Source organism: Hyaena hyaena, unplaced genomic scaffold (genome assembly GCF_003009895.1).
Source record: "Hyaena hyaena isolate Hyena2069 unplaced genomic scaffold, ASM300989v1 scaffold_45, whole genome shotgun sequence".
Lineage (NCBI taxonomy): Eukaryota > Metazoa > Chordata > Mammalia > Carnivora > Hyaenidae > Hyaena > Hyaena hyaena.
Genome location: NW_024080677.1, coordinates 3344486 through 3364608, shown reverse-complemented (window position 1 = coordinate 3364608; position 20123 = coordinate 3344486). Strand labels below are relative to the sequence as shown.

The 20123-nt window shown below is 42.7% G+C and overlaps 1 protein-coding gene across 4 annotated transcripts in view; it reads right to left on the bottom strand.

Moving 5' to 3' along the window:
- Window positions 1-20123, bottom strand: part of ULK4 (unc-51 like kinase 4) — a 567394-nt gene that overhangs the window by 172687 nt on the left and 374584 nt on the right. For all 4 annotated transcript variants that reach the window (XM_039230385.1, XM_039230386.1, XM_039230388.1 and 1 more), the window contains one exon: window positions 9032-9198. In XM_039230385.1, coding sequence (XP_039086316.1) covers window positions 9032-9198 — 167 coding nt within the window. The remainder of the gene's footprint in view (window positions 1-9031; window positions 9199-20123) is intronic.

Below are 20123 nucleotides of genomic sequence, written 5' to 3'. Positions count from 1 at the left end.
CAAGAGGAAGGAAGGGAGTTCTTGGAGATTAGTCAGTTTGGCCATAGAAGACAGATCTACTCAGTGTAGGAGAGGAAGGGTGCTGAGGAAGCAATCCCCATGGCCCCCTGAAGAGAAGTTATGCCTTGTTATCACATGACAGAGAGTACACTCAGGGCCACCGCCACCAGCTCAGGCTGCAGAGACAGAACTAGATGGCTCACAGATAAAGCAAGACCAAGGCTGTCCTTGACATAATGATGTTGACGTTCATGTACGGTGGATGGGACTCTATCTTTCCAACCCTGCTGAGATGAGGTGCTTTTATGCAATATTTCAGGTGGGAAAACTTAAATTCAGAGAAGTTAAGTAATTTGTCAAAAGCCCCAAAGACAATGAGTGACAAAGCCTGACTCCAAATCATAGGTGCTCATTTCTCGTGGGTATGTTTATACACATTATATGATGCATGCCATCATCATAGAGTTCTGCTACGCTTTCCTTCTCTGCATGTACACACGTGCTCAAATAACATCTAGAAGAGCTGTCCAATATACCAGCGCATGAAGAGGCCTCAGACACAGGGCTACACACTGCTTAGGAAGGACGGGCTTAAACTGCAATGAAAATAGGCAATGAGAACTGAGTGGCTCTAAGGTGTGTCTGTTCTGTTATAAAGGTGAATAACTTTACATTGAAAAAAGGCACTATTTATTGTGCTTGCACAATTCATTCATACACTTCCTGTTCTTAATTTCACTCAGAGGAAATAAAACTACCTGTAGGTAATGATCTCTGCCAGGGCGTTCAGAGCAGGCTGCAGACTGCCCGTCTCAGGTTATTAGCCTGGACTCCCAGACCCTTTTCATGAAGGCCCAGGTCCTTATAAACTTCAGGCCTATGGGCAGACATTTCATTTCATTCATTTATTTTTAATATAATGTATTGTCAAATTGGCTAACATACAGTATGTAAAATATTCTCTAGGTTTTTGGGGTAGATTCCCATGATTCATTGCTTACAAACACCACCCAGTGCTCATCCCAACAAGTGACTTCCTCAATGTCCATCACCCATTTCCCCCTGTCTCCCACCCTCCCCATCAACTCTTAATTTGTTCTCTGTATTTGAGTCTCTTATGGTTTGCCTTCCTCCCTCTCTGTTTGTAACTATTTTTCCCCCTTCTTTTTCCCCTTCTCCCATGGTCTTCTGTTAAGTTTCTCAAGATCCACATATGAGTGAAAACATATGATATCCGTCTTTCTCTGACTGACTTATTTCACTGAGCATAATACCTTCTAGTTGCATCCATGTTGCTGCAAATGGTAGGATTTCATTCTTTCTCATTGTCAAGTAGAATTCCATTATATATATAAACCACATCTTCTTTATCCATTCATCAGTTGATGGACATTTAGGCTCTTTCCATAATTCGGCTGTTGCTGAAAGTGCTGCTATATACATTGGGATACATGTGCCCCTATGCACCAGTACTCTTGTATCCTTTGGATAAATTCCTAGTAGTGCTATTGCTGGCTCATAGGGTAATTCTATTTTTAATTTTTTGAGGATTCTCAACACTGTTTTCCACAGCACCTATATCAGTTTGCACTCCCATCAGCAGTGCAAGAGGATTCCCGTTTCTCCACATCCTTGCCAGCATATTTTGTTTCCTGAGTTTTTAATTTTAGCCATTCCGACTATTGTGAGGTGGTATCTCAGTGTGGTTTTGATTTGTATTTCCCTGATGATGAGTGATGTTGAGCATCTTTTCATGTGTCTGTTGGTCATCTGGATGTCTTCTTTGGAAAGTGTCTATTCCTGTCTTCTGCCCATTTCTTCACTGGATTATCTTTTGGGTGTGGAGTTTGGTAAGTTCTTTATAGATTTTGGATACCAACCCTTTATCCGATATGTCATATACAAATACCTTCTCCCATTCTGTAGGTTGCCTTTTAGTTTTGTTGGTTGCTTCCTTTGCATTGCAGAAGCTTTTTATCTTGATGAGGTACCAATAGTTCATTTTTGCTTTTAATTCTCTTGCCTTAGGAGTTGTGTCAAACAAGAAATTGCTGTGGCTGAGGTCAAAGAGATTGTTGCTTGCTTTCTCCTCTATCTCTTTCATCCGTTTTGAGTTTATTTTTGTGTATGGTGTAAGAAAGTAGTCTAGTTTCATTCTTCTGCGTGTTGCTGTCCAGTTCTTCCAGCATCATTTGAAATCAACCACAGGCAAAAGTTTGGAAAACCTCCAAATGCATGGAGGTTAAAGACCATCCTACTAAGGAATGAATGGGTCAACCAGGCAATTAAAGAATAAATTTAAAAATATACGAAAATGAAGACACAACAGTTCAAACCCTCTGGGATGCAGCAAAGGCAGTCGTAAGAGGAAAATATATTGCAATCCAGGCCTATCTCAAGAAACAAGAAAAATCCCAAATACAAAGTCTAACAGCATACCGAAAGGAACTAGAAGCTGAACAATAAAGACACCCCAAGGCCAGCAGAAGAGAAATAATAAAGATCAGAGCAGAAAGAAACAATATAGAATCCAAAAAAAAAAAAAAAAAACCAACCGAAGAGATCAATGAAACTAAGAGCTGGTTTTTTGAAAAAATAAACAAAATTGATAAACCCTTAGCAAGACTTCTCAAAAAGAAAAGAGAGAGGACCCAAATAGATAAAATCATGAATGAAAATGGATTTATCACAACCAATCCCTCAGAAAGACAAGCAATTATCAGAGAATACTATGAAAAATTATATGCCAACAAACTGGACAACCTGGAAGAAATGGACAAATTCCTAAACACCCACAGAGCACCAAACCTCAAATGGGAAGAAATAGAAAATTTGAACAGAACCTGAGCTGCCTGCTTTCTCAGGCTTAGAGTGGCTCAACTGAAAAGGAGACACCTGCCTTTTAACAACTTGCACCTCTCTATAGTCAAGGGGAACCATGGTAATTGTAGCAAGGAGCTTCCCTCTCTTCTCCCCACCCCATACATCCTGCTTTCCCAACTGACTTTACCAGAAGGGCAGATTTTCCTTCCAGAAAACAAACCTCCAGCACCACCCTGGAGATGTGAACTCTTCTGATTCTTGGCTGTTGATCCCGTCTTCTGAAGCACAGTGTGGGATAGAGTAATGGCCTTTCCACATTAACATGTTACCCTTTAGAGCAAATGGATTCACTCTGGGGAAAGATAAGGCAGTCTTGCAGACCAGCACCTAGGCTGTGAGGGGGCACAATGCCACTGCTTCCTTTCCAAACACACAGAAGCAAGCAGATGGGGCCGCAAGAACACATACACACTGTGGGACTCCTGCCATGGGAGCATCCAGTGGTCCTCTATAGCCTCTAAGATCTACTAGTCATTTGTTACTGTTACCAAGAAACATCTAGACTCTGCCCATCAGTATTCAGGTACCACCTCCCTGCAAAGCTGCCAAGGGTTCTGGAAAGGGAATGCTGCCTCTCTGCACAACAGAGAAGTTCACACCAGAACTGCAATGGAAACTCCTCTCCCTACAAAAATACGGGACTGCAACGGAAGGTCTGTGCACAAAGGGACCCCAGCAGGGATGCAGGAGGAAAAAAAGAAAAACAAAAGCTAACCAACAATTTCCAGACCTCTCCTTTCGGTCTGTCTCCAGGTCCCTGACACCACACTCCATAAAGGCAGCCTCTTGATGCGTGGGTCTGTGGCCAACTGTGTGCAATTTACACACAGCAAGAATATTCTCTGCTATGACACTGCTATTAGCGTCTCCATTTAGGTCCTCTGCCTTTGCCTCTGGCTCATAACTCTCTTGCCCGTGTCACTGCTGTAAGGTAACTTACCCCACTCCCAGCCACCCAATCTTCTTGGCCCACCCAGTTATAGTCTAAGCAGGAAAAGATGGTAAACTGAACTGGGGCAGTAGCAGTAAGGGTTGAGAAAAGTGGTTGGACTTATTAGATATTTAAGGTAAAATCTATGTTATCTGGTGACAGATTAGATATGGAGTATGAAAAGGAGAGACACTTTACAAATGACTGCCAGCTTTCTCCTTTGCACAGCAGGATGGGGGTGGCAGGCCTTGCTGGGAGTGGAGTGTTTGGGGGAGGCAAATCCCAAGGTGAGCTTTGAACATGCTGAATTTGAGGTGAGGATGGTTATTTGGGTGATCATTTTGAGAAAGTTGCTGGATTTCTAAGGATGCATCTCCTGGGAGAGCTCTGGAGAGAAACATAAACTTAACAGTCCTAAACATATAAAACCTGGGAATGCCAGCTTATGAGCCATCTTTAATATTAAATGACAACACAGCATGACCCAAAATTAGATAAAGGAGTACAGCTTAAAAAAATAAAAATTAACAAAAGGCTGGGAAAAACACAATTCTTTCTTTTAAAATTTAGTTTACTTATTTAATTTGTTACTTAACATACAGAGTAGTATTGGTTTCAGGAGTAGAATTTAATGATTCATCTCTGACGTATAATACCCAGTGCTCATCCCAACAAGTGCCCTCATTAATGCCCATCGTCCATGTAGCCCATCCCCCTACCCACCACACTTCTAGGAACCCTTCTCTATCTTTCAGAGTCTCTTATGGTTTGCCCCCCTCTGTGTTTATCTTATGTTTCTTTATATCTAGCACTGCCTCACGAGTCTAGTACACACCAGTAGGCACTCATCAGAGGTTTGTTAAATGAATACAGAAGCAAGGCATCCACAGAGAACAAGACACAAGTCCTCAGATAGTTGCTGTCTGATGTCCCAAGCAGTTAAGCACCAGTGGAGCACCATCTACAATGGTGGGGTCCAGACAATTCAGCGCTCATTGTGTGCCCCAATTATCACCACGTTCATGCTCATAATGCGCAGATGACACAGTTTGGGTGCCCGCTCTGTAGGGTCTCATGGTTTGACCAAAAGGATAGCATGTTTAGAAACAACTGTGCTGAATAAAGTAAGTCAGTCAGAGAAAGATAAATACCATATGATTTCACTCACTTTGGAATTTAAGAAACAAAACAGATGAACATAGAGGAAGGGAAGGAAAAATAAGTTAAAAACAGAGAGAGAGGCAAACCGTAAGAGACTCTTAAATACAGAGAACAAACTGAGGGTTTTTGGAGGGGGGGTGGGGGAGGGGATGGGCTACATGGGGGATGAGCATGAAGGAGGGCACTTGGGATGTGCACTGGGTGCTAGATATAAGTGATGAGTCACTAAATTCTAAACTATCATTACACTGTATGTTAACTAATTTGGACTTAAATAAAATTAAAAAAACAAAAAAAACAAACAACTGTGCTCAAGGCAGAGTGTAAAAACTGCCACAGAGGTAAATGCAGTTTGGGTGATGGGGGGGAAGTAAGAGGAGATGTATGCGACCTCATCACTTGATGGTGGGAATGGGGTCTACAGGGAGTGGTGTGTGTGGACAGCTGTGTTTCAGGTGTCGGGAACCAGGGGACAAAAGGCATGGTGGTGAAACACTGAGAGTGGACTGTCCAGCATAGGTATTGGCAGCACGGAGGCCTGGCAGGACAGGCTGGAAGGCACCCTGGCGCTGGCTCATACAAGGCCTTGAATGACCCACACAAGGCCTTGAATGACCCACCAAGGACTTAGAAAATTATATCACAGATAATGAGAGGTCACTGAAGTTTGCAAAGGAAGAAGAGACATGAGGAGGCTGATGGGCAAAGGCAGAAAAATCTCTCTTGGACTCAGCAACCAGGCAGGGGGTAGCTCGTGGGAAAGAACAATGAGGGGAACGCCACAGAGGAGTCAAACTGGATAATTTCAAGAGACACTAAAAACAGGGGTGCCCCGATGGCTCAGTCAGTTAAGGGTTCGACTTCGGTTAAGTGTCTGACTTTGGCTCAGGTCATGATCTCGCGGTCCATTAGTTGGAGCCTTGCATCAAGCCCTGTGCTGACAGCTCAGAGCCTGGAGCCTGCTTCAGATTCTGTGTCTCCCTCTCTCTCTGCCCCTCCTCCACTCGTGTTTTATCTCTCTCTCTCAAAAAATAAACATTAAAAAATTTTAATAATAATAACAATAGTAAAAGATATCCTAAAAACAGATATAGCCACCACCAAGAATAGCCTTTGAGTGTGTGTGAGTATCACTTCACAAATGATAGTCAAGGCCCAGACTGGGGAGTCAGGTGACCTGGATGTTAATACTGAACTGGGCTCCCCTCCTCCACAGGTTGGGCTCTCCTCTCCCTCATTCACGCTGTGGCATCCTGCACTTCCAGCAGCCGCACCCTCACAAACGTAATGGGATGACGATTTCCCTACGAAACTGCAAGCTCCTTGACCGTTACCACCCTTCCTCCCTGGATCCCTGCTGAAATCACAGTGGCCTGGCCCTGTTCCAGGCTAATCAGTTCAAAGAACAAACCATAAATTAATATTTCATGAGACTGTTAGGAGTCAGTTCAGTCAGGAAACATGGCGCAAGTACCCTCCCATGCGCCAGGACATAGATAGGAGCGAGTCACAGGCCAGAGGAATGAAAGACATGCACCTTGCATCTTCTTGCTGTTAATTGGGCCAGGTATATACAAGGCACCTCATATTTACAAATATTTTATTCTCTCATTTAAGTCTTGTGACAACCCTGCAGAGCAGTTTTACCTTTTAAAAAAATTTTTCACATTTATTTACTTTTGAGAGACAGAGAGAGAGTGCAAACAGGGGAGGGGCAGAGAGAAAAGGAGACACAGAATCAGAAGCAGCTCCAAGCTCTGAGCTGTCAGCACAGAGCCCGACGCTGGGGTTGAACTCATAAACCGTAAGATCATGACCTGAGCCAAAGTTAGAAGCTCAACCAACTGAGCCACCCAGGCGCCCCCAGTTTTACCATTTCTACTCTGCAGACGAGGAAACAGTACCAAGCAGGTGAAGACATTTGCCTAGAGTCATCCAGGTGGAAAGCGGTGTGGCTGGGACTTGTATCCAAGGCATTTCAGCCTGTGAGGCCCCTACCACAACCAGCCAATCTGGAGCATGTGTTTGTTTCTGCTTCCACATCTCCCCCACACAACCCTCAGGAGGTGAAACTAGGAGCGATTTTGACTCGCAAGGCATGGGACACCAGCCTTCCCAGGGTCCCTGCCTCCCTGGTATCTATTCTTTCATCAATCATATTGCTCTCCTCCCTGAGAAGAAAAGCTAAGCACTTATCATTTTAAAGGCTGGCAACCCTCAATTCTTCTACTTTACAGTAGTTCCTGTTAGAAGTAGATCAGATTTTGAATGCAAAAAGCATCTCCAGTGGGGATCGTGTTTATAAATGGAAGAGGTGACTTAGGGTTTGGAAAGTACTTATAGCCTGTGTTCTAGAAGAATGTGCCTTTGATACACATGCCATTTCTTTGCCCAGCCCTTTCCCCAAATTCAGGCTCAAAGACTCTGCCTCTGTCAGATTGATACCAGGTATTATGAAGATCAAAGTCAGTGGTCAAGGCCAAAAGCAATATGTGGCAGGTATTACAGGGGAGGATTTAGAAAGACGTTAGCAGTAAAATATACGGCGGTGGCGAAGAAATGAAAAAGTAGACACAGTGATCCACTGGTACAACAGAATATAAAAAAAAATTAGAAAATATTTTGTATGAAGGAGTTTTCCCTTAAAAACCCTTGAATATCTATCTAATCATCTGTAATAAAAGGATTTCTATTGTTCTGGAATTTTTAAACTTCTGATCCTTTTTATCTACAATCTACAAAACATAATCTTTTACGGATTGATGTCATCAATGCAAGAGTACCTATTGACTGCACCTTGAAGAATTACCTAAAAGCACTATAAAAACTGAAATAAGAAGCAACAGTCTCTGAAAAAATTCTAGAAAAGAGAGGAATAGCTAAGAGAAATCCATAACTCAGGATTTCATAAGTACTTCACAGTGCTACCCCCTTGTAATTATTACAGATGAGCAAATAAAACCAACTGGGTAGTTCAAAGGCTATTTCCATCTACTGGTTCTCCAAGATCGGGTTAAACACTAGCTATCATGTTTATTGAGGAGATCTTGGAATTATTTATTAAACCACACTAGATAAGCTAAACACTTGACCAGCTCAAACGGGGATGAACGATAGCATTTATCAGAATGATGAATCACAGAGACGAAACCTGGGTCTGGGGAATTATTATTGGCTCTGCTACTCTGACTCCTGGCAAGATATCAAAACAGCTTGGTCTCAACTTGGGCTTCTGCCTCCACCCAAGCCAGGATGCTACCACTTGATGTACATCTTTTGTAATTTTACCAGGATTTAAAATATAGTCATGGATTCATATTGGCTGTGTGCTTTCACATAATCTATCAGCAGACTCAGTTGGCTAGAGAAATAGGCCTAGGTGGACACTTAACATCCAACACAGAAAGTACTCAATAAACCCACATCCCCTGTCTTCCTTACAGCATGATGCTAAGTAATCCAGGTTATAGTTTGGAGTGAACTGACTCTTTCCTAGCACTGAACACATTCTAGTCCTCAAAGTCCTAGTTATTGGTCATAAGAAAAAGCGAGAGAGTTTATGTGTTGTACATGTATGTATATGTGTGTATCTGTCTGTATACAAACACGTGTTGTACGTGTGTGTGTGTGTGTGTGTGTACGCACGCGTGCACATGTACACACCTAAAATCACAATCTATTGACCTTAACAAGCTATTTTATCCTGTTGAGGGTGGGCTGGAGTGCCATCCCTAGACAGGAAAGATGGCACACTGGCTGGCTGGCCCCAGGGTGCCTGTAAGGCAAACAATCTCCTCCATTGGGAGACTTCCCCAACTAGCACTTGGGAAGTCTTTCCTTTCGCCTCTCCTGCTTTCCTCTCAGATTTTGTGATTACATCATCTGTCCTTGACCTTGGTCACCAAAAGATGGCTTATCTGGCAGTCTTTCTCTATAGAATCATGTGTTCTTTTTCAAACATGAAGACACATTAGAGGAAGCTTAGGAAGGAGAGAACGAAAAAGAAGGGTGATGTGGTGTGGTGGTGTTCAGGACACAGGAGGAGGGGTCCCGTACCTGCAGAGCCAGACGCACGACACTGGACGTATAGGTCAGCATGCTGTGCAGGATGTCGAGCAGGGAGAAGAGCAGAGCGATGGCCATCTCGTTATGGTTCTTATTGTCCACATCCAAGCATAGAGTGGCGGTTTCAGTGAACAAGTCACAGACATGACGGACCAGTCCTTAGGGTAAAAAGAAGGGTAAAACATGCCTCATAAATTACAAAATAGGGGCGCCTGGGTCGTTCAGTCGGTCCGGCATCTGACTCTTGATTTCAGCTCAGGACATGATCCCAGGGTCACAGGATCAAGCCCCACGTCAGGCTCCATGCTCAGTGTGGAGTCTCCTTAAGATTCTCTCTCTCACTCCCTCTCCCCACTCTCTCTCTCAAATGAAATAAATCAATAACAAAATAATGTGTCACACAAACCCAACAGAACAGGCATATGTAGTCTATGTTGTACAAACTCTAAGCAGGCCTTCAATGGTACTCATACCAGATACCCCTGGGAAAGTTATTAAAAATGCAGGTTTCCAGGCCTTACTCTCAGAGTCTGCTCAGGAGCCTGGGAAAGGGCCTATGAATATGTCTTAAATAAGCTCCCCAAGTGATCTGATGCAAAGGTTCCCGAAATTACACTTTGAGACACACTATCCTACACGAACAGGCTTCACAAGTACAAAGGGCTGCCTGACAATGGAAGAAAATGTGTTGCATACGAACGTCCTGTTCCCAGGTTCTCAGAAAGTACAGTTCTTCACGATGGAGATCAGGGACTACAGGAGGACTCAGGAGACCTAAGCATCTACAAGTAATTGGGTCATTCCAAGAGGATAAACCATGAAAATATTTTTTCATATGTATTCCAAAAAATATTGAAATATGAGATCAACTATGATCTCAATAAATTTGAAATTTAGAAATTTCTAGGTTCTATTGTGTCTCTGCGGACCTCATATTAAATTAATAGTGCGGTGGTCTTCAACTTTTAGTTTGATGTAGTCTGTCACAAAAAATACATTTTCACACGTAGAGGCCACTACTGTTTACACTTGTTGGCATTTTTATTGATACTATTATATAGCATTACGCTTTGAATTCAAAAAAATGATTCAGATGTAAATGCGGTAAGAATACAACATGCAGTGTTATAAACCTAAAATGGTGAACAGGACCTCTAGCAACAGGAGATCATCTGAATGTTCTAGGAGAAGTGAATCTTCCAAAATACATATTTTGCACAGTGGTTGGTGGAGGGAAGCACGGTAAGGAGCTGTACCGTTATCTGGATTTCACTGGTTCTGCAATCCATTTGTCCCTAGTTCTCAGATGATCAATTGGATGGAAACTCTGCCAAGCACCGCCATCTAAGCTTTACTATCTTTCCCAAACAATCCCATTGCCATTTCTAGTAAAGCAATTTAGGTCTCCTAGACAAGTGCAGAGTAATTCTTGGACTTCAAAAGTAATTAATTTTGCCACTAAAGGCAGAGAGAGACCAAAATTACAAAGGTCTCATTCAAAGTTGTGCTCCTTGTGGCCAAGACCGGTACAAGTCACAAAGCTAAAGATAAATACACTTGCAGAGAAGGTAGAATGAATTATTGGCCAAGTTTCTTTATCAGTGGCAAGGTTTGACTGCACGTATCCCCAATGACATACAGTATAGTGAAGCAATCATTATGACCTGTACACGGCACCAGCAGCAGCAGCACTCATACGCATGCCATGAATCAGCATTCGGCCTTTAGAGGCTGCAGACAGGGCAGGAGGGCTTTAAAACATAGTATGTGGTGAATGCACACTGCAAGATGTTTTCCTTTGGGGGTTTACTATTACTTTGTGACACATCACATAGATGGTCAAAGGTGTAGATGGGTGAGCACTGGTCAAGTCTAACTCTGTGAACAGCAGAGAAGGACGTGGCTGCTCAGAAGGTGGAGGCGGACGCCTGGAGACCCATCTCCATGCTGCCTGATTCAGACTAAACAGCTGGTGAGCAATAGGGAGCCATCTTCCTGATCCTCATCCAGTCTTCAAGGAAAGAATGCAAAGAACGAATGCAATCGTATCCCTGCTGGGATGGAAAGTCTTCCCAGACTGCTCTATGAAAAAGCAGGCAACAAATGCCGAGCTCTGACTTTACACACTCAAGTTGCCAGCTGTCAGGGAAGGTGCTCACAGGAGATTAGAGATGAAGAAGGACACAAAATATTTCTCCACGGCAGTAATAATGGCGGCAAACTCATTAGTATGATGCCAAGCGGTCTATTCTCAGGCATCTATTCAGTGCTCTTCATTTCTGGAACGTTCACTTCAGGGTCAAAGTACACATTTTTCTCTTAAACTTTTTATTATGAAAACAAAGTCATAAGACAGTTCTTCAGTGATTATCAACATTTTTGCTCATCTTGTTTAATGTATCCTCATCTTTTTTTAGGAATTTAAAGTAAATACCAGGCATCATCTGATGTCTCTTGTAAACACTTCTGTATAGTCTAACAGATAAAGGTTCTTTTCTTTAACACTATTACCACTTAATAAAATGAAACCTACTTAATATAGGCACTACACAGCCTACGTTCAAAACTCAACTGTCTCAAAACTGTCTTTTTTAGGATTAGTTTGTTGAAATCAGGATATAAACCAGGTCCATTTGGTTGCAGACGTTAAGTCTCCTTTAATGTCTAACAGTCCTTCCTCTGCCTGCAATTTTCATGCCTTTATTTTTGGAAAAGTTAGAACACTTTTCTTGTAGATTTTCTTGTGGTGGTGTTCCCCTACCCTTGTATTTCCTATAAAATGATAATTATAGTGACTGGAGATTCAATTTAATTCAGGTTCAATTATTTTGGCAATAATACTTGGGGCTGGGTCTGCATGTCATATTGCATCATATCTGGAAGGATATACCATCTGGCTATTCCACACTTAGCAATGTTAAACTTGATCAAGTTCGGGGGTTGTTAGCCTAACCCAATCATTATAAAGTTCCCCATCAACTGTTACCTACTAATGACTGCTATCTAGTCCCATCATTTCATTAGATACGGCAATACGGTAAGTTTCAAATTCTATCATTCCGTTTGTATTTTTTCCAGCTCATTTTGTTCCATAAAGAATCTTCATTTATCAACTTTTTGGTTATCATAAAGTATGATTTATAAAGGAAAGGCAACATAGACATTTGATAAATGTTTGTCATTTACCAGTTTTCAGACTGATGATTTTGGAGTATTGGCAATCACCACACGTGAATAATGGGAGTAGGTGGGGGGGGAGTAGGAAACTACCAAAAGCTACTAGTGAATTCACTTTGCAGCATCATTGTGAATTCAACAGATTTTTAAAGAATACACATTATGGGGGTGCCTGGGTGGCTCAGTTGGTTAAGCGTCCGACTTCGGCTCAGGTCATGATCTCATGGCTTGTGAGTTCGAGCCCCGTGTCGGGCTCTGTGCTGACAGCTAGCTCAGAGCCTGGAGACTGCTTCGGATTCTGTATCTCCCTCTCTCTCTGACCTTCCCCTGCTCACGCTGTCTCTTTCTCTCTCTCTCTTTCTCAGAAAGGAATAAAACATTAAAAAAATTTTTTTAAAAAAATAAAGAATACGCGTTATGGATTTCAACTGATTCAATCGTTTTTTAAAAATGTTCAACTTGTTTCCATTTTTGGCTACTGATAGCCCCTTGAAAGTGTCCTAGCTTCTGTTGTAATATGCCCCAAGTTCATCTGAAGAATTCCTGCCTCAAAAATACTAAATACAATAAATTTAAAAAAATAAAAGGCTTTATGAAGGGCTTAAAAAAATAAGAAATCCCTGCCTCAGACTGAACATTAGCTACTTCTCCAAGGAGCCCTAGCTTCCTTTAAGAAAAAACTGTATTTATAAACAATGGTCTGGGCACCAGGGATACTCACTGTGACTGAGTCACTGATTAAGTAGATGGAGATAAAAAGAATACACCTATTAGAGAAAAATAATGACTTCATGCAAATATTTTCAGAGTCCAGAAATAGACCCACATGTATATGGTCACATACATTTCAACAAGTAAATTCTTTCCAGAAAATTATTTTCAACCAAAAGGGATAGAAAAATCGAGTTTCCATACTGAGAAAGGGATCTTTGACCACCACATCAGATGGTAGGCAAAATTAATTTCACAGGAATCATGGATCTGCACATAGAAGCTAAAACCGTGAAGGTTCTAGAATAAAATGTAAGAGAAGATCATTGTTAACTAGGAGGCAGGAAAGATTTCTATGGTCTCAAAAAGTATGGATCATTTAAAAATGAGCAAATTAAACTTCATCACAAGATTAAATAATTACAGCACAGATAACCTAATAAAGAACTTGTACCCAGAATACATGAACAGTCCCTACAACTCAATAATAAAAAGACAATTTTAAAGATGGGCATAAGGCTTAAACAGTCAGTTCACAAAAGATATGTGTCAATAAGCATATGAAATATGTTCAACATCATTAGTCATGAGACAAATGCAAATTAAAATTACAATGAGATACCACCTCCACATACAAACAGGAATAATTATAATGAAAAAAGCTGACAATAGCAAATGTTGGTAAGGATGTGGAATGACCAGTACTCATATACACTGCTAGTGGAAAACAGTCGCAATTTTTATTTATTTATTTTGTAATTTTTTTAAACATTTACTTATTTTCGAAAGACAGAGATAGAACATGAGTGGAGGAGGGGCAGAGAGAGGGAGAGGAAAACACAGAATCGGAAGCAGGCTTCATGCTCCGAGCTGTCAGCACAGAGCCTGATGTGGGGCTTGAACTCACGAACCATGAAATCATGACCTGAGCTGAAGTTGGGCGCTTAACCAACTGAGCCACCCAGATGTCCCACACTTACTTATTTTCGAAAGACAGAGATAGAGCATGAGTGGAGGAGGGGCAGAGGGAGAGGGAGAGATGGAATCCGAAGCAGGCTCCAGGCCCTGAGCTGTCAGCCCAAGGCCTGACACAGGACTCAAAACCACGAAAAGTGAGATCATGACTTGAGCTGAAGTCAGAAGCTTAAGCGACTGAGCCAATGAGGTGTCCCTAGTGGCAGTTTTTATCAATTTAAACATACAGTTAGTCTAATTTATCCAAGTAAAATGAAAACATGTATCCACACAAAGGCTCAGTAGACCTTTATTTAAAATAGCCCCAAGCTAGAGGTAGCCCAGGTGTCCATCACTAGGAGAATGGATGAACAGATTATGATATATTCATACGATGGAACACTAGTCAGCAATAAAAAATAAATGAGCTATAGAATCCCACAACGATATGGATGAAGCTCAAAAAGGGTGCTGACAGAACCAAGAAACAGGTGTATAAACTCAGTGGTATGAATACACTTACTTAAGGTTCAGAAAAAAAAAAATGTCTATGTTCACTGAGATCAGAACGGTAGTTGCTTAGCATAGGGAAGGGACAGGATGGAACCTTCTAGGGTGATGGGAAGCTTCCACACTCTGAAGGTGCAGTCTGTGCTGGGATGACAGCCAGCATCTATGGAGCACTTGCTCTGTGTCTGGCCATAGGCCTTTACTTGGCTTTTTAGACTTAATACCTCACCTGAATTCTGGAACAGCTCTGTGAGGCAGATGCTGAGATCTCCATTTTATACATGCAAAACCAAAAACTCAAGTAACAAGTACTCAAGTAATGAGTTCGAGGTCACAGAGTTAAGTACAAGTCGCAGAAGTGATTTGAACCCATGTATAACTCCCAAGTCCATGTACTTTTATCATATTATGGAGCCCCTTGGACCCACCAGTGGGGAGCTGAGACCAGAAGGCCAATGAGTAGCCTGTTGTGGTCATACAATTATCAAGTGGAGGAGGGGAGCAAGGAGGAAGGCAGACACATCACTAACGAAGTGTGATTTTTAACTTGGTCGCCATGTGGGGCCATAAGGGGTTAATAAGGAATAGGAGAACTATATCATAACTGGAAGACATGGGGAGTGAGTTTTCTAGAAATCCTAAGGTAGCTTTAAGACACGGTGAGTTTGAGATGACATCCAAAAGCCAAAGCCCAAAGGCAGCTGGAGATTAAAACCTAGAAAGCAGGTGGCAGTCAAGACTGGAAAAAATGAAAGTCAAAGATAAGCAGGGAGAGTGGAAAAGTCCCCAGACAACAGTCAAGGCAGACAAGCAAGCCAAGGAGCACTGAGTAAATCCCAGACAGGGAAGGGGTTATAGAGGAAAGGAAAGAAAAGTCATGGTAATATAATCATGCTATAGATAAAAAGGAATGACTAGAATTTAAAAAGGTAAAGGTAGCAAGGGTGTTTAATTGCCACAATTCAAAACCTGAGACAAGTTCACAGACTGGGTCATTTCCAAGCCCTTGACACCAGTCATTGGTAATTCTGTGGCCTGAAGTCAAACTTCAAGTTGACAATCTTTCTTGGTGGACTTTCCCCATAAACGCATAGGTTCTGACATATTTGCTCCTACACTGTTGTCTAGAATTTCTCCCTAGAGAGAGTTAGGAAACACCATTTTCTTTAAGTTTTATTTATTTTGAAAGAGAGAGAGACACAGTGTCAGTCGGGGGCGGGGGGGGGAAGAGACAGAGAGAGAGAGAGAGACAGAGAGAGAGAATCCCAAGCAGGCTCCACACAGCATGGAGCCCGATATGGGGCTCTAATGTGAGATCATGACCTGAGCCCAAGTCTGAAGCTCAAGTGATAGAGTCACTTAGGCGCTCCAGGAACTACTGCTTCTTAGAAGGAAGGGCTTCAACCTGCATTTGCATAAGGCTGACAACACCAGCTGCCTATGTCCAAAAGGGAGCAAAGCAAGAGACTGCTCTTTGTCCCTTCCCTAAGCGAGAGGTGTAAGCACCAGGGATCAAGGATTAGACAGCTAATACTGGCAAAGCTCTGTGAATGAGCTAAAATATGATGCATTTTACTAAAGTGGAGGAATAAATCTAAGGAGGCAGCAACGGGAAGGAAAGGGAGTTAACATTCCCCTAATTCTGTTCTTTTATTCTTCTCCACAGACAAGTGCTCATCAAGAGAAAGATACTCTACCTCCGAAGAGACAGAGTGAATGAAGTTCATGGAGATTGCCAGGGCTGTGTTCTCCAGAGTGAAAAATTTCCAAGTGATTTAACTGTCAGCGGACATGCGTGTCTGGCTCTTTCCACTCTCTTCTTCCACTAAGAAGGCCTCCACTCCTTGGAAGGGCCTGGCCATTCCTTTGTTGGTTTTTTGTTTGTTTGCTTCTTTCCTTTCTCTCCTTTCTTATCCAGACCCAGTCTGAGGCTTAGTAGCTTAGGTTGTGGCTTAGGTCAGCTCTGCTAAAGACCCCCGGCAAATGCATAGCCCCTTGCTGTGTCTCCTGCCTCTCTCCATCAGTGCTAGTTTGTAATGCATCTGTGTGAAGGGAAAAGGGAGAACCTCCTTCATGAGTGTTAAGCTACAAAACTGATGTTTCAACACTGAGACAAATACCCAGGGAAAGCCATAGGAAACTTTTGTTTCCAGTCTGGCAGGTGGACCTAATGTAGGAAGCAAGGCTAAATGAAGCCCTCTAAGTAGATATGCATGAGAAGGTTTCTGGCCTTTCTTGCCCATCAGCTTCCTCAGTGATGCTGTACTGAGGCATCTGGCATGGTGCTCTAGCATTTCCCAGTCCTCCGCTCCAACACCATCCTAAGAACTTCTTAATCCTCCATTCTAACACCTCCAAAAGAAATCAAAACTCATTAAGCCACAGAACCCAAGCATTATTTTGCATCAATTACAACCAACTCATTAAAAAAAAAAAAACCTAAGAGTTATTTTGTATTAATTATAAGCAAATCTCTAAGGGAGTCATCCCCATAAGTTATTTTCAAGTGTTTAATGTTCTGGGAATATTAATGTGCACGAGCTATTCCCAGCTCTGGTCACTGTGTCCTGATTATATTATTCTTTTTCAAAATCTGTTGGAGTTGAGAGATAATATGAGAGAATTACTTTGAAATTTCAAGCTCTTGAAAGCAACCTATATTTCTATCATTTATGATTTGAATACAACTAAATTCAAATGTAACCTCCCCAAATTGAGGCTTCCTTGTGGATAATTTTACATTTGCATCATGCAAACATGTGGCCATTTCCCCTAGAGTACATTAAAGTCAACCTGAGCCGACAATCGGGAAGAGGAGTATAAAGGCATCTGTGAAATTTGATGTGGGAAAATCGTTCTTTCCCGAACTGATCAGTGCTGGGCCGCCAAATGCAGAATCACAACAGATCAGCTGAGTTAAAAGTCTTCCTTGAAACAGAAAAACATCGAGGTTGAAAGTGGCGATGCCCATCTCGGACACGCCAGCAGGGTGAATGGTGGCATCTGCGAACTGCAGGGGCCTGAGCCACAGGGTCCAAGCACACGACGCCTGATCCGGCTGAAGGTCAAGGAGCAGCCACCCACACACAGACATGACCCCAAATGAAAATATGTCCCATCTCTCAGGCCAGAAACTTAGGAACTACCTTAGTGCAGGTTTTTGCCTGTCATTCCAGCCCCTTCCTAAGAGATCCTGGGTGTCTACACCGTGCCCTGGACTGCACCCTCCCCATGCATTTGTGCCCCCAAGCACGCCCCCTGCCTTGGAGCGTTGGGTTCTACTCTACATCGCAAGCCTCCACCCTTACACCCTGCTCAGACACCGGGGCCCATGGGAGTCTGGCTTTCCCCAGTTAGGAGAGGGACACTGGGCAAGTTTCACCTGGGGCATATGACTGGACAACGGACAGCTCTGTATTCTCCTGAAATACAGTAACCCATCAAACATGTATACTGGAAGTACTTCATGGCCAGAGGCTGGGGCCTTCTCAAATATGACAGAGGCTAATGTTTTCATTAAAAAATTTCCCTCCAAGGGGCACCTGTGTGGCTCAGTCGGTTGAGCATCTGACTTCAGCCCAGGGCATGATCTCACGGTTCAGGGGTTCAAGCCCCGTATCCGGCTTGCTGCTGTCAGTGGGGGAACTGGCTTCGAATTCTCTGTCCCCTTTTCTCTTTCTGTCCCTCTCCCACTTATGCTGTCACTCTCAAAAATAAATAAACCTTAAAAGAAATTTTCCCTCAAAACCTGAAGGGACTTTGTATATGTATATGTATAAGAGGATCTTAAAAACAAGCTGGCTGCAGCTCCCCCGGCCTCACAGTGGTCCCTGGACCCCCATGATTAGCACAGAATTGGTCTAGCACTTAGCTCCACAGAGGAGAACACTAATGAAGATTTCAAGTATATGATTTATTCTGGTCCCCTGTCCCAGGAGACTGCAATGCCTTTTCCTGTTTTAAGCAGAGACGTTGCATTTTAGCAACTTGTAAGACTACTTCTGTGTCCCCTGCCTCACCCCCTCCCCACATACTTGAGAGATAAAAATTTTAGATAGAATAAGCTCCATTATGTACTCATTGAAAAGAGAAGTTTAAAACTTGACGGATGTATGCACTGAAGATACACTCCATTTGATTACTCAGATAGCTAAGGTAGTTTAGAACTGATTTACACAAACGTATCTGGGGCCATTTTTGAAAGGGAGAGCACAAAAAGTAGAAATGGATGCTAATTTCACATCCCAAATTTAAGATATAACATTATTTATGACTAACTCAAAAAGTAAATTTTACTAACTCAAAGGTGCATAAACTTTCTAGTTTCTACCAGGAAATGAAGGAGGAGCAAATGACTGATCGGATACGTGCAATACCCAGGAAAAGTGCTAGAAAGGAATGGTGAGGAACAGGGAAGGACACCTTCTCAGGAGGAAGTGTGCCCGCCTCTCAGCAGTAACACAGCCCAGGGTCTGCCCTGAAAGCGTGAACGCTTTATCTAATTGATTCTGACTTCAACGCGGCCCTTGCTGGCTGAAGTATGAAGTGGCTTTTATGGGCTGGGCCCTGTGCTAGAAGGACACATTCTCTTGAGTTCCACACACCAGGTCTTCTGTCCTTCCCTGTGATTTATCTCTGAGATGGAAGGTACACATTCAGGAGGAAACAGGCATCATTCATTCAATCCCCGGTTCATTTGCAATATGCTGATCATTTGTAACATAAATTTTATAGTGCTTGACAATAAAGGAACTAGGGAAAAAAAAAAACCCACAAGAAGTGATCCCTTTCCTTCAGGGCCTATAAGAAAGATACCCATGTGTGAAACAGATCACAGAATAAAATGTCACCGTGGTGCTATTGGGCAGAGAGAGAGTAATGATCCCATTCACACTCGTCATTTTTTTCTTATACTCTGTAAAAATTCAATTAATGAAACGTACGTATTTGTACGTAAAAAGTACAACACAAACAATACAAAGTTCCCTGACATCCCATTTCCTCAAAACTCACCACAGGGAGCGTATGAAACACAGATAAACACACATACAAACATGCATGGGATACAGTCTATACCTTGCTATTTTTCACTGAGGACTGTATCAGAGACTTATGTATCTTACCACCTTAGACAGATACAGTGCTAACTTGTTCTTTTAAGTAACTGCACAGTCTCCCTTTTTAAAAGCAAATTCCAGGAGTGCCTGGGTGGCTCAGTCGGTTGAGCGTCCAACTTTGGCTCAGGTCATGATCTCGCGGTTCGTGAGTTCAAGCCCTGCGTCAGGCTCTGTGCTGACAGCTCCCTGTCTCCCCTCTCCAGCCACAGCCAACTGCCTCCTTCCCCTGGAGCTGCAGAAAAGGGGCAGCAAAGGCAATACACCCTCTCTAAGGAACACATTTCAACATCTGAAACGGGGAGCAGCCGTGGTGATGCCTCATCTCTAGGACCAAGGAGCGACAACGCTAGTGAGGACAGCAAGGAAAATGATGGGGGGGAAAGAGAACCCTAGGGGTAGGGGACAGCAGCTCCAAGTGTCACCTTTGGGCCTCTGGTTCTAGCTGTTTCGGGGGCCCAGGAGTGATTCTTGGCTTCAGTTCCATCAGACAAGCATTCACTGGTAAGATATTTGCTCTTTTCATGTGGCTCATCTAAGTTTCTGGTACACGTAGGTAAGAGTCCCAAGCAGCACAACGGACTGGGAGTTAAAACTGTGTTTTCAGATCTTCTTTT